At 32.3% G+C, this 12143-nt stretch overlaps 1 protein-coding gene across 1 annotated transcript in view; it reads left to right on the top strand.

Annotated features, from left to right (window-relative positions):
• LOC149486372 (thrombospondin type-1 domain-containing protein 7A-like) overlaps window positions 1–12143 on the top strand; it is an 82849-nt gene that overhangs the window by 23106 nt on the left and 47600 nt on the right. Inside the window, exon 2 of the mRNA XM_089697983.1 lies at window positions 4880–4977. Coding sequence (XP_089554109.1) covers window positions 4884–4977 — 94 coding nt within the window. The 5' untranslated portion in view covers window positions 4880–4883. The remainder of the gene's footprint in view (window positions 1–4879; window positions 4978–12143) is intronic.

Below are 12143 nucleotides of genomic sequence, written 5' to 3'. Positions count from 1 at the left end.
GTAAAATATATGTTACATGTTAATGTTTTTATAATCTGCATGAAATGGCCTTTCAGACAGTATTATTTTATAAACCAAGTTTGATACAAAAATATAAAAATATACTGGTTTGTTTGGATTTTGCCACTGCCAAAAGTTTATTATTTTAAAGATTGTGACATATTTTGCTACGGAACCCTAAAAAACTGGTATGGGGAATGAATTGGGCATCATCTAGTTACCTGATAACGACACCAAACTCGACTCAAAGGGCCAAATGAATCCGCCAGAATTTTTTTTCCGAGCGCCGGGCGCTCTGTTCTATAACCCCCCCCTCCCTCCATTCTGCCGGGGAGTAGACACTGGCTACCAGGCGATTTGGGCTTAGGTGGACGAATACAACATTCGTACCAAATGGCATTGCTTTACTCAAAAATGTATACCTTTTCCCATAAGAAAACGGACTACTACTGGAAGCAAAATTGTGACATTATACACCATTGTCTACATCTCCGCAAAATGTGTCCATAAACTTTTATAGTTTTAAGAACTAGTTCCGCGCAATTTACTTTTACGTGCAACGCTATCTGCCGCCATTAATAGTTATGTGCACAGTTTGCAAGTTTCGTTATCTGTGGTGCATGTGTTCATTTTTTTCTTTTTTGGATTTTTAACCGCTATCGAGTGTGTAATGTGTATCGCGGGTTGCAACGTATATTGGAATAACGAGGACTTCACTTTTTTATTTTGTATCGGTTTTTCTTGTAATAAACACGTCCACATATTCACTAATTATTTCACATCACACGCTTTAGTGAGCAAAATAAACAACCCTTAATGGTCATAAGTTGGAATGACCTCATTCTGTCTCCGAAAAGATATAACACGTCGATAAGGCTCGACGTCTGAACCTTGTGTGATGTAGGGACTCTATAGAATAGGAAATGTTATTAAATAAGTTTTCACTTGACATGGGGATGCTTGATTCAATATATGTATGAATTTTCATTATAGCCTTCTGCTTTTGTATAGTAAAAAAAATATTGATTCAGTAGAAAAGTCGTTAGAAATTTAGTGTAACATAGATTTCAAATTAATTTTAATTAGTAAATAAAATTGAAATTATAGCATTAGATGATTTTAATATATTATATTATGTGCTTATTGAAAATATATTTTATCAATGAAACCAATAAAGCCCTTTTAAGATATAAATTTTTCCTTATGTAGAGCGCTAATACGCGCGTAATACGTTTTTATATTTCCAACTGGCTATTACAACAGAATATTGTATAAAAAATGTGTGCGTGTACTAGTGTACACACGTAAGAAGTGAAACTTCTTTATGACCTTATTTTACAAAAAAAAATTACTATATTCAACTTTACAGAAATACGTCGAATCACGCGTGGTAGGGATAAGAAAAAGATGGCGCGTAACGGAAAAATGTCACGCGTAACGAAAAAATGTTACACAAAATTTTTTTCAACCCCGATAAAGAAGTTTCACTTCAATAAACCTGTAAACGCTGACCCATACAAACCTATAACTCACTTATGACAAATACCCGAAACGAGACAAATGTTTACAAATGGGGAGGCTTAAATATCCCGTCTAGAAACAATTTGCACACGTGGCGACTGGCGACTCAGACCCTCAGGATAATGAGGTCGTTGGCCCCGATTCGTACTCGTTATGAAAATAAGACAAACGATCCTCACTGGATTTTCATATGTCTCACCGCATCATTTTTCCAAACAAATAGGTAACCTGCAACTCCCATTTTGTATGTAATGACTCGTTAAATAAAACGTTTTTTAAATGTCAGCGTGCGAGAGAAATTTTAATTGTATGTAAGTACGGAAATATGAAATTTTTCAGACTTTATGTTTGATTTACCGGTTTTTACATCTTGTACTTTATAGAATTATAAAAGCTTTCTGATTTAAAGTATTTCTTCAAATTTTACACAACTCTAAATTGAAAAGTAAATTAAACTCGGTATGCCTATATAGAAAATAAAATAGTGTTTGACAAAAAGTATGATCATTTTATAACAAGTTATCTTCTATAAACAAAAACTATTTCAAAACGCGGAAAGCGAAAGCAGATTAAACAGAATTAACAAGATAAAACTAAAATATAAACTCTCGCAAGTTAACCAGTGATGCGAAACACCTCATTAAATTCTTTCACCTAAGAACATAAGTAACAAACCAGTTACCAAGGCTCAAAAACTGCAAACTGCAGTTAACTTTTATAATAACCTCTCCAGCCCGGAAAACTAATTTCATGCTTTACGCGCTGAAAAGCATCTGGTAACCTTGTTACGTAACTGTAAATCACCGGAATTTTATCATATGGAAATTCGTATTTTTTCTTAGAACTCACATAGCATGAATGTATCTGAAACAAGATAGTAAATGTTAAATTTTCAAACCTTATTAAGAATGTCATTTTAGTCTCGAAGTAAATAGCAGCGGATTTGAGAACTGAACGTGACTCAAATGAATTAATAGGTTTCATCATACGCTATGCATGTGTTAAATTCGTATCAAAAGCGCCTTGATGAGCTTATTCAGAAATGTGAATTTGTTTTGCTCATAAATTAAAGAGAATATTAAACTTAATTTTAAGGTTAAACTAGTACTATTAGGTATTCTCTGGTTATACATAGAATAAATCCTGTAGAGATATAAAATCTCAAAGAATATGCCATATTGAAATAGGTTGATGGTTATTTATGTGAGGATAATACTACCTCAAGCTGTCTCATCTATTTGGCAGCGTACATCGAAATGTAAGTTCTTTGACTTACTAGTCACGTTCCAACATCACACAGCTGGTATTGTAGAATTTGGGAATACTCGTGCAGTATATAATCAGAAAATACATAATATGTTGCGTGATTTTGTGATGTGATGTGATATTGTGGTGATACATATTTTGTTTTTGACACAATTTAAAATAGATGTAATTGCTCTACATTGTATAATACATGTATTATAATACATGTAATACATATAATAAACAGATGGTGCAGAAAATATGACATTTTGTAAAACTGCCGAATTCACATCATTCTTTCAATCTTACAATTCTGGACTTCGGCCAGATTCTGTTTGACTTTCTTACTTATTTCCTCTATTTGATACTATGAACGTCTATCGAGTACCAATAAAAAAACTTTCCTATGGGATATGATTCAAAGGTAACGCATCTACCATATAATGTCAGGACCTCTATTTTAAACATTGATAAACACACCTAAACTTAGTTATAAAGTCCTTTGATCATTTCCCGCTCAAAGGCATATGAATGTTTAAAACCACAGTATGGACTCAGCTTTGAACTTTATTGGTAAAGGGAACTAAGTCCCGAGAGAAGTTTCGAATGACCCACTTCGCCTTTGCACACAGTATTTCTTAAGCCTTTGTACACACGCCTTAACAATGTGACTTCTGTGAAGAAAATAGTAGGTTATCTTACATTATCTGTCTAAATATTGTAGTTTTAAAACCGTTATTTTGCACTTTCTGAACGTTCATTGTTAAGACGATCTTGTTGGAAAGTTTCTCGTTATTCAGATAATGCTATGTAATCATTTGACTTGAAAAGTTATTTTTGCTGAAATTAAGCGTTATTTCATTACCAGCTCGTCCTTAATTCGTCTGCACTATACTAATAAAAATATTACACGAAATAAACCATACATTAAAGATAAAAATCCATTACAGATTTTATTAATGTTATCTTTAATGTTTTCAAGTGTTTTTAAAATGAGGATTTGATCCAAGCATTAGAAACGAGGAAATAACGCGCACATGTGACACATTTTCCCATTTGTAAAATGCGGAAGAATGTTGAATATTACAAGACATTCGTCTTGAGACATTGCTTGCTAATATACAGCCAATATACAGCTAAGTCGTATTATTTGTTCTGCGGAAAATCGGGCTTGTTTCCGAATAAATCACAAATTGCTTCAAAGACATTTAATTGGCGAGACGATCTTCGCATTAAAATGAAAATAGATTTCCGAATCACAATTGTATTTATAACTTTTTAACTATTATTTTAAAGGAATGAAAATACATATATTTGCCTAAAATTGAACAAAAAATAAACCACAAAAATTAAGATTTTCAGTATAGATTTTTGAGCTAACATTGAATTATAACTTTACAGGTTTAATGTACCTAATCGTGGCCTTATATTATTATTATCTACTACAAACATACGTAACAACTGCAACTGACACTGTAAATCTCGTTGTGACGGTTAAATGTTTAATACGTCGCATGCACTCTGCCTCCACAAAGAATAGAATAATTGCCTTCTATTCTTCTCCGTGCACTGAGCTTGAGATTGGATTTTTAATATTACATACAAGACCTAGATACAAAGGATTTTTTATTTATCCGTATTACCATTCTAAAATAATGCAAACAGCGATAGGTACGCTTTGTCCGGAGTGTGTGTACATAATATGTATGTGTGTGTGTGTATAAAATTATTAATGAACTGAGTGGGTTTATGGAAAGTTTTTAAGCCGCTTATATTGGAAACGCTTCGTAGAACCAATTTCATTTTGCCTGAAAGCTGGTGATGGTATATGTAATTGTACATTTCAATGTATATCTGACTTCCAAATTGGGATGCATAATAATCTTTAAAATGCTTTTATAACTCGTGCATGTAACTTAAAAAAACCGCATTCAGTTTAACTGTCTTTTTTCTTATGTTGGTAATATAATTGTTATACATATTTATGAGCACAATACGAGAACGATTGGTTTTAAAGCCATATAAGGAATTCCCTTTCATAAGGCTACAAACAAACTCCTTTACGACTCATAAAATCAAAGAAAACATTCAAGGACCGAAAATTTGTTCACAGCAGGATGGCGGGTCGGCTGTGGGTGGTCCTCGTTGCCATAGCAACGGTTGCTGCCGATGAAGCCTCCGATCCTCAAGGACTACTCGAAGCAGCTTCTGGTAAGTAGGGTGTTATCTATAAATTTCAAGCCATTAACTTTTAGGGAACTAAAATTTGTTGGTTAAGGCCAGTGAGATTAAAATGTAAGAGTTAACTAGGTTCTAACGTTTATTTTTATCTCAGTTTATAATTTTTTTTTTTTCAACTTTATAATGTTAAAGCTTTATTTAATAAAGATTCTTAGCTTTTTTCTTTGAGTAAAAATAATAGTCATGTAGTAAATAACATACAGAAAGGAATGGCGTGCACATGAAGAGGCCTATACCCAACTTTGGGTTAAAACGGGCTGAGAAGAAATAACATATGAACTCTATGGTAGAGTTGGAATTTTCCCATAATTTGCACTAGATTGAACAAACAACAAAAACACATTTAAGTATTTAAAAAAGTTAAAAAACTATCCACCTAACAAATAAAAGCGTACGTAAACACGTAAATTTATTTAACACAAAAATTTTAATAAAAGTCCATCCATATCATAAGCTGGATTTATGTTAAAATAATGAGATTTGAATTTATCCGCTCTCAATTATTATTGAGCCGCTTCATTTTTGAGATAATTAAAAATCGTTTGACGAGAAACGTAATCTTCATATTTTGGAGCGATAAAACCTAATAACTTGAGCTGTGTGGAATCAAAACAAACTTTGAGAGCAGGAAAATTCGTCAGCTTGTTACAGAAATAATCTCTTCAAAAGGCAAAAAAATATGTTAAGAAATACAGGCTTTAGATGCTATTTTATTTACTCTATTGTCAAAATAATATTAAAATCATATATGTATATTCGATTGATCTTTATATCATTAGTGAATATTACTATTGGTAAAATCTGAACTTAATGCCAATTAATATGCACGTATTTAAAGAAAATGCTTCTTTTCATTTATAGTAAAGTATACAGTATATCTATAGTCTATAGTACAGTATTATATTATCTGTGCCTCTATATTATAGAAGGTATGATACGACTTCGATATTAAAATGATGAAAAATTCTTTGAGTATAAAATATCTATCCGAGCTTGGCTGCATCGCTTCGTTCTTTAATTAAGATTTTAATTACTCACTGAGCTTATTGCTTCTTACACTTTATTAGTCTGAAGCTATTTTCTGGAAACTGGTTTACTGGAAAAGTAATAAGGAATGAATTATTGAAGGCTTATTTGTTAGTTAACGGCTATCACTTTATATAAGCATTTTTCATAGTATGAACGTTCACAATTTTCACTGTAGTTATTAAGAGTGTATAATTAGTAGAAATAGGTACCTACTCTACTCTGACTCTATGTTTCGAAATTAAAGATTTTAACGGATTTAAAACGCGATTTATTCATTATATGCCGACGTTTCGTTTTCGTTATATTATATTACTAGCTGTGCCGCGAGGTTTCACCCGCGTGGCTCCGCTCCTGTTGGTCTTAGCGTGATGATATATAGCCTATAGCCTTCCTCGATAAATGGGCTATCTAACACCGAAAGAATTTTTCAAATCGGACCAGTAGTTCCCGAGATTAGCGCGTTCAAACAAACAAACAAACTCTTCAGCTTTATAATTTTAGTATAGATAATCCCGACATTTCGCACACATTGCAGCGAGCTTGGTCACGGGCAAACTAATGTCTAAATGTTATTGTTATTTTCTGTGTATTTAAACCTTTGTTTGTTTGAAGCTTAGACCATTTAAAATACACATGTTCAAGCCTACTGTATCGATTGATATGAAAAACTAGTACAACAGTAATCTTATTAATAACGTATATTGTAGCAAGTCATTGCAATTTATTCATAAAGTGAATTTATGTAGAAGTTACGGTATAGAGACTTATTTCATTTGTTTCTGATCGATGTCCTTTACGAGCCAGTTGATAGATACTCCACCTATAGGTTAATAACTATCTAGTAATCTGTGCTATATGTTCGCTCTGTTAGGTCGAAACTCAATGGGATTAGATCTAAAACCCGGATCTAGCTATTCTAATAGCGTTACTAACTAGTGTAGTAATTGACATGATTGAAATAATTGATTCTCTAATAGATTATGACGACTGACTTATTTGTGTGAATTACTTAATTAAATTATTGTTTTTGATTAACATCCGTTACAAAATTATAATTAATTGTTTAATACTGAAGTATGACATAATTAAAGCGCGTCACACACGACGCGCTTTGACCAATTTGGTCTCGCGATGTCTATAATACATTGAATTTTCTCAGTCCTTCCTTGTTTGTTTGCTAAAGATAATTTTCTCCTATGACTCTTCACACTGCCTTTAATTGAGGTCGTATTTTTAGGTAAAATATCACAAATTTCACATTGTATTATATAATAATTATTTTCATTGAATTAAGCGCGTCACACACGGTGAAGATACTATAATATTTTATCTGAAGATACTGTAATATTTTATATTACAGTATCTTAAGGTATCCGGTATCAGCGTTCTGACCATCATTTTTCTTTTTGTCATTGCGTACTAAGACCCCTGTAGAACCGCCATCCTGTTACAAATGACCCGAAATTTTGTGGGTCAATATTTTATATTACAGTATCTTAAGATAAAATATTATAGTATCTTCACCGTGTGTGACGCGCTTAATTCAATGAAAATAATTATTATATAATACAATGTGAAATTTGTGATATTTTACCTAAAAATACGACCTCAATTAAAGGCAGTGTGAAGAGTCATAGGAGAAAATTTTCTATAGCAAACAAGGAAGGACTGAGGAAATTCAATGTATTATAGAGATTGCGAGACCAAATTGGTCAAAGCGCGTCACTCCAATTTATCGGAGACACGGGTTCAAATCACTATCTAATATTTTTTCCATCTTTTGCTCTTAAAAGGTAAGTATTATTATCTAAGTATTATTACTTCTGACATATATTCACGTATAATCATAATACAATTTATTTCAACGTGACATGAAAAATTCTTATCAAAATAAAGCACTCTGTATAAAATTACGTATATCACTTAAAACGTCAAGAAAGTAACAGAAATATGTGGTTGGAATAATAAATGAGCTTTCCACCCTTTGCATATTAATAGTGACCTAATTTAGGTTTTTGCTAAAAAGGCAATTATAATTCCAGTATGCATCTAGGGTAATTGTCTTCGTAAACTGATAAAAGTGTTGAAATTTGAAAGATATTATGCGAATGTTATTTTATAAATATAAAAACCCAAACGGTTATATTTCCAGAAAACTTGGCAATTTTAATGCACCTTTTAAATTTAAATTTATAGAATTGTACATACATTTCGTTTATATAAATGCCAATACGAGGACGTACATAATTTTCTGTATCAAAAATTAATTCAAACAAAACAACCGTAGCATGAGTTTATTTTAAGTACCTCTACTTTAATCATAACATGTTAACCCCCCCCCCCCCATTTGCCAGTAATTTAGACAGACAGACAACATTATAGAATCAGTGGTATTACATACAGTTCACACAAAATGACATCAAAATTATGAAGCGTGAATTTGAAACGATTCAGAAACCCTTGATACGAGGGTGGTTGCGTTACCAACCCCCTTTAATGAATTCCTCTCAAGTTTCACCCTGTCTCGTGTTTGTCATCGCAATATTATATTACCGTTCAGATTATATACGGGAATTTAAATAACATTACCGGTATCGGTTATATTACCATGTTTAACATATACGATTAACGATGTCACAGGGTGTTTGCATACTATCGAAGATATAATAAGTGGATATTACACACACTATTACAGGTGCACGCGCTTTTGCCTAAAATTCCATGAATAAGTATTATTTTCATGATCTTGAACTGAAATCATGTTAATTTAGAAACATTTAAAAATAACCCTATCTACTACTTCTAAATTAGTAACAATTTTTAAATAGAATATTAGTTGAATACGTAGTATATTATTATTTATAGTCTGTGATATTAGTATTTATGACACCAACAATACCCGCGAACGAGCGTAGATAGATACTTTTCCTATTTATTTTCGATCATGATGGATACACGCGATAACAGATATGGACTTCTGAATAAAAAATAATCAAAACATAATATTTTTAATTCTTATTTATTACTAGCTTTCCGCCCGCGGCTTCGCCCGCGCAGTCAAAGAAAAACCCGCATAGTTCCCGTTCCCGTGGGATTTCCGGGATTGCGTCATTTTCCCGGGATAAAAAGTAGCCTATGTCCGTTCTCGGGTATCAAAATATCTCCATACCAAATTTCATGAAAATTGGTTCAGTAGTTTAGGCGTGATTGAGTAACAGACAGACAGACAGAGTTACTTTCGCATTTATAATATTTAAGTATGGATTTTTAACTAATCAGTAGGCACACTATGCACGCTTCGCACGCTACGTTTCTTGGTTATGCTCTTCTGCATTTTGTCAAAATCTTTTATATTAAACTAAAACTAAACAAAATTAAAAATAAGCAACTCATATAAACATAAAAAAACACTACGCCCCTTGGTATACAGTCGGGTAATAAAGTACGCGTTGTGAACAAAATGCACGCCTGTGTGTTGCGATAAGCGCTACGAAGGGAGTTAATATTTTATTCGCTACGAAGAAAATCTCGCCATACATTAGCATGTTAGAGACGATAACAATAATATATAAATACGTGGTTATTTTATATTGGATTTATATTTATTGTCATTTTTAATGGATATTTAGTATTGTGAAATCTTATTGGTAATATAGAAATTGCATTCTTTCGGTTTGTAACTTGCAACTCTAAGCTTGCAACGCTCACAGTTTCTGCAGTATTAGAAAATAGAAACGTTAACTTTTTGATACAATCACCGTATTATTTCTAATACATACATTGTATAATCCACAGAACTATATTGGTATAATCAGTATAATGTAACATACCACAGGAATCTTCATTTACTGCAATGTACAATCCTGAATTCTGCCAATTACATAAGGTTCGCAAAACCACACGCAATTAACTGTTGTAGTCTCTACTAAACTACACCAACATGAAATACACTATCTAATATAAGATCGAAATTTGTTTAATATCTAAAAGCATAGACTTAAAAGGACATAATAAAACCGTTTTTATTCTATCTAGGTACACATTGTTGAAACCAACTATATACTTACTTCCCATTGGTTCCAACTTCACCAGATTTTCATACATTTTTAATGGAAAGTTGCTCCAAGAACACCAAAGGTGAGGAGGGAATAATCAGCTTACACGGATCGGATTATGTGAACAGCGCGGTCGAAGTGTACCTATATGAGGTTAAAAGGATCAGTTTATTTGTGAAAACAACGATATACGCTATCCACTTGTAGGAAATTGTATAAAAATGTCCTGTGCAAAAACTGTTATATCGCATCCTATTTATGTGGTTCTATATCAAATTTAAAATGTAGAGCAATGAAATAATATGAAATGGTAATGATGTAGGTTTAATTTATTAATTTACGTCTATTTACGTATATATTTTTGTGTAATTTTAATTGGCAGTTATTGAAAGACAATAGTTATGTGCGCATTTAAAATAATAATTATCTGTTCTAGAAGTAGAAGCCACTGCATTGTTAATTTATTCAAAGCTAAGTACAGTTTCTCATGATTACAATTAATATCAAGCGAGATAATCAAATTTTAACTGTACTCCAAAACCTAACAATGCTATTCTATACATTACGAGTAACATACTTTTGAATTGGACCATCATTTTTGACGACCTTTACAAATTTCGGTTTGAAACTGTGCCAAATAGGTTGTATTTTTATATCAAGTTTTGAGGTTACAGCGCTGTCCGCTTGACGCTGTATAGGAGCTGAGGTAATGAAACGGTAACCGCTGTCCGCAAAACATTTCAAGTATTGTAAGCATATTTTCTTGAATAGTTTGTGAATTTAAATATAAGGTGGATAATCACGATGCTGTTGGTTACAAAGACAAAATTTCACAAAATACATGTTATAACCACCCTTAAATTTTATTTAACTATCAAAACCATTCCCTCGAATATTTATTTGGATTCGCGTTCACTGTTGAAAAAAAATAACACTATAACAAAAATCTGTGAGTAAAAATATCATTATAATTGAGAACTGAGCTACACAAAAAATTTGGATATATTTTTCAACTCCATTCCACACCAAAAAATCTGGAATCCATGCATGCGTATGTTTATGTTAGACACATGCATAACTTCGAAATATTTTTCCTTTTGTGTCGAATCATTCTTCACATACCGCTTTTTCAAACCCTTTCTCTACATTTTTTTGTTATTCTGTCATTTAGTTCAACCGAAGCTTATTTAAAGAAGTAAGAATGTATTTATTTGAGTGATATCACATCATAGGTCGTAACATTAACGGTAACAGTAACATTTAACAAACTCGTCAATAGTGGTAAAGATAAAATAGGAAGATAAAAGGAAATCAATATTTCTGGCTAGGTTTATGTTTTTGCCTCAACAAAAATACTCCTTATTTTTCTGCTATACTCTTAATTAGCCTTCCTAGAGTTTATGTTAACCGTACATTATTACTAAAACCTTTAAACAGTTAACGAACATTATTCGAGACTAAACGATTTCCGATAAAGCAAATTAGCTACCGAATATATAGAAAATCCCGGTCCCGTTTACAAAACACGGAAAATTGATTCCATTAGTGTGCATTAGGGGCGCTTCTAACAGCCTGGCAACAGAGATACATAACAGGGAGCGAAATGATGCGGGCGAAATTAGCTTCTATCACTATGTGATAAGTGCTAAAACATTATGAGGATAATTGTCGCTGTAACGAGTTTGGAGCTAGCTTGGTGGGCTGTTTGTGAGACACATTTGCTGTTTAGTACTTAGTGGAAGTGGTTAGGTACATGTTTAGTTTTATACATTATAGCGCTGTGAACGTTAAAATAATTTGGAAAATCCAAAAGTGCACGCCTCATAATTTTTTTTTAATAAATATTTATTAATTATTATTTTTGTTTATTTAATAACAATTAAACCACATCGAATCAGACCCTGAAAAATGAAAGGGTTCTATTCCTGAGCATACTCAAGCGTAAGAGAAAAAAAAAGACTCGATTAGTAAAGTATTTCGGTCGCTATCGTGTTAACAAGAAAAAGGATCCGCACATACAGACACACGGACGTCCAAGACAGAACTTTTTTA

This window comes from Colias philodice, chromosome 8 (genome assembly GCF_061535455.1).
Source record: "Colias philodice isolate Cphi_HAF_F1 chromosome 8, ilColPhil1 Martin Lab GWU primary, whole genome shotgun sequence".
Classification (NCBI taxonomy): Eukaryota; Metazoa; Arthropoda; class Insecta; order Lepidoptera; family Pieridae; genus Colias; species Colias philodice.
This window is presented reverse-complemented; position numbering and strand designations above follow the sequence as displayed.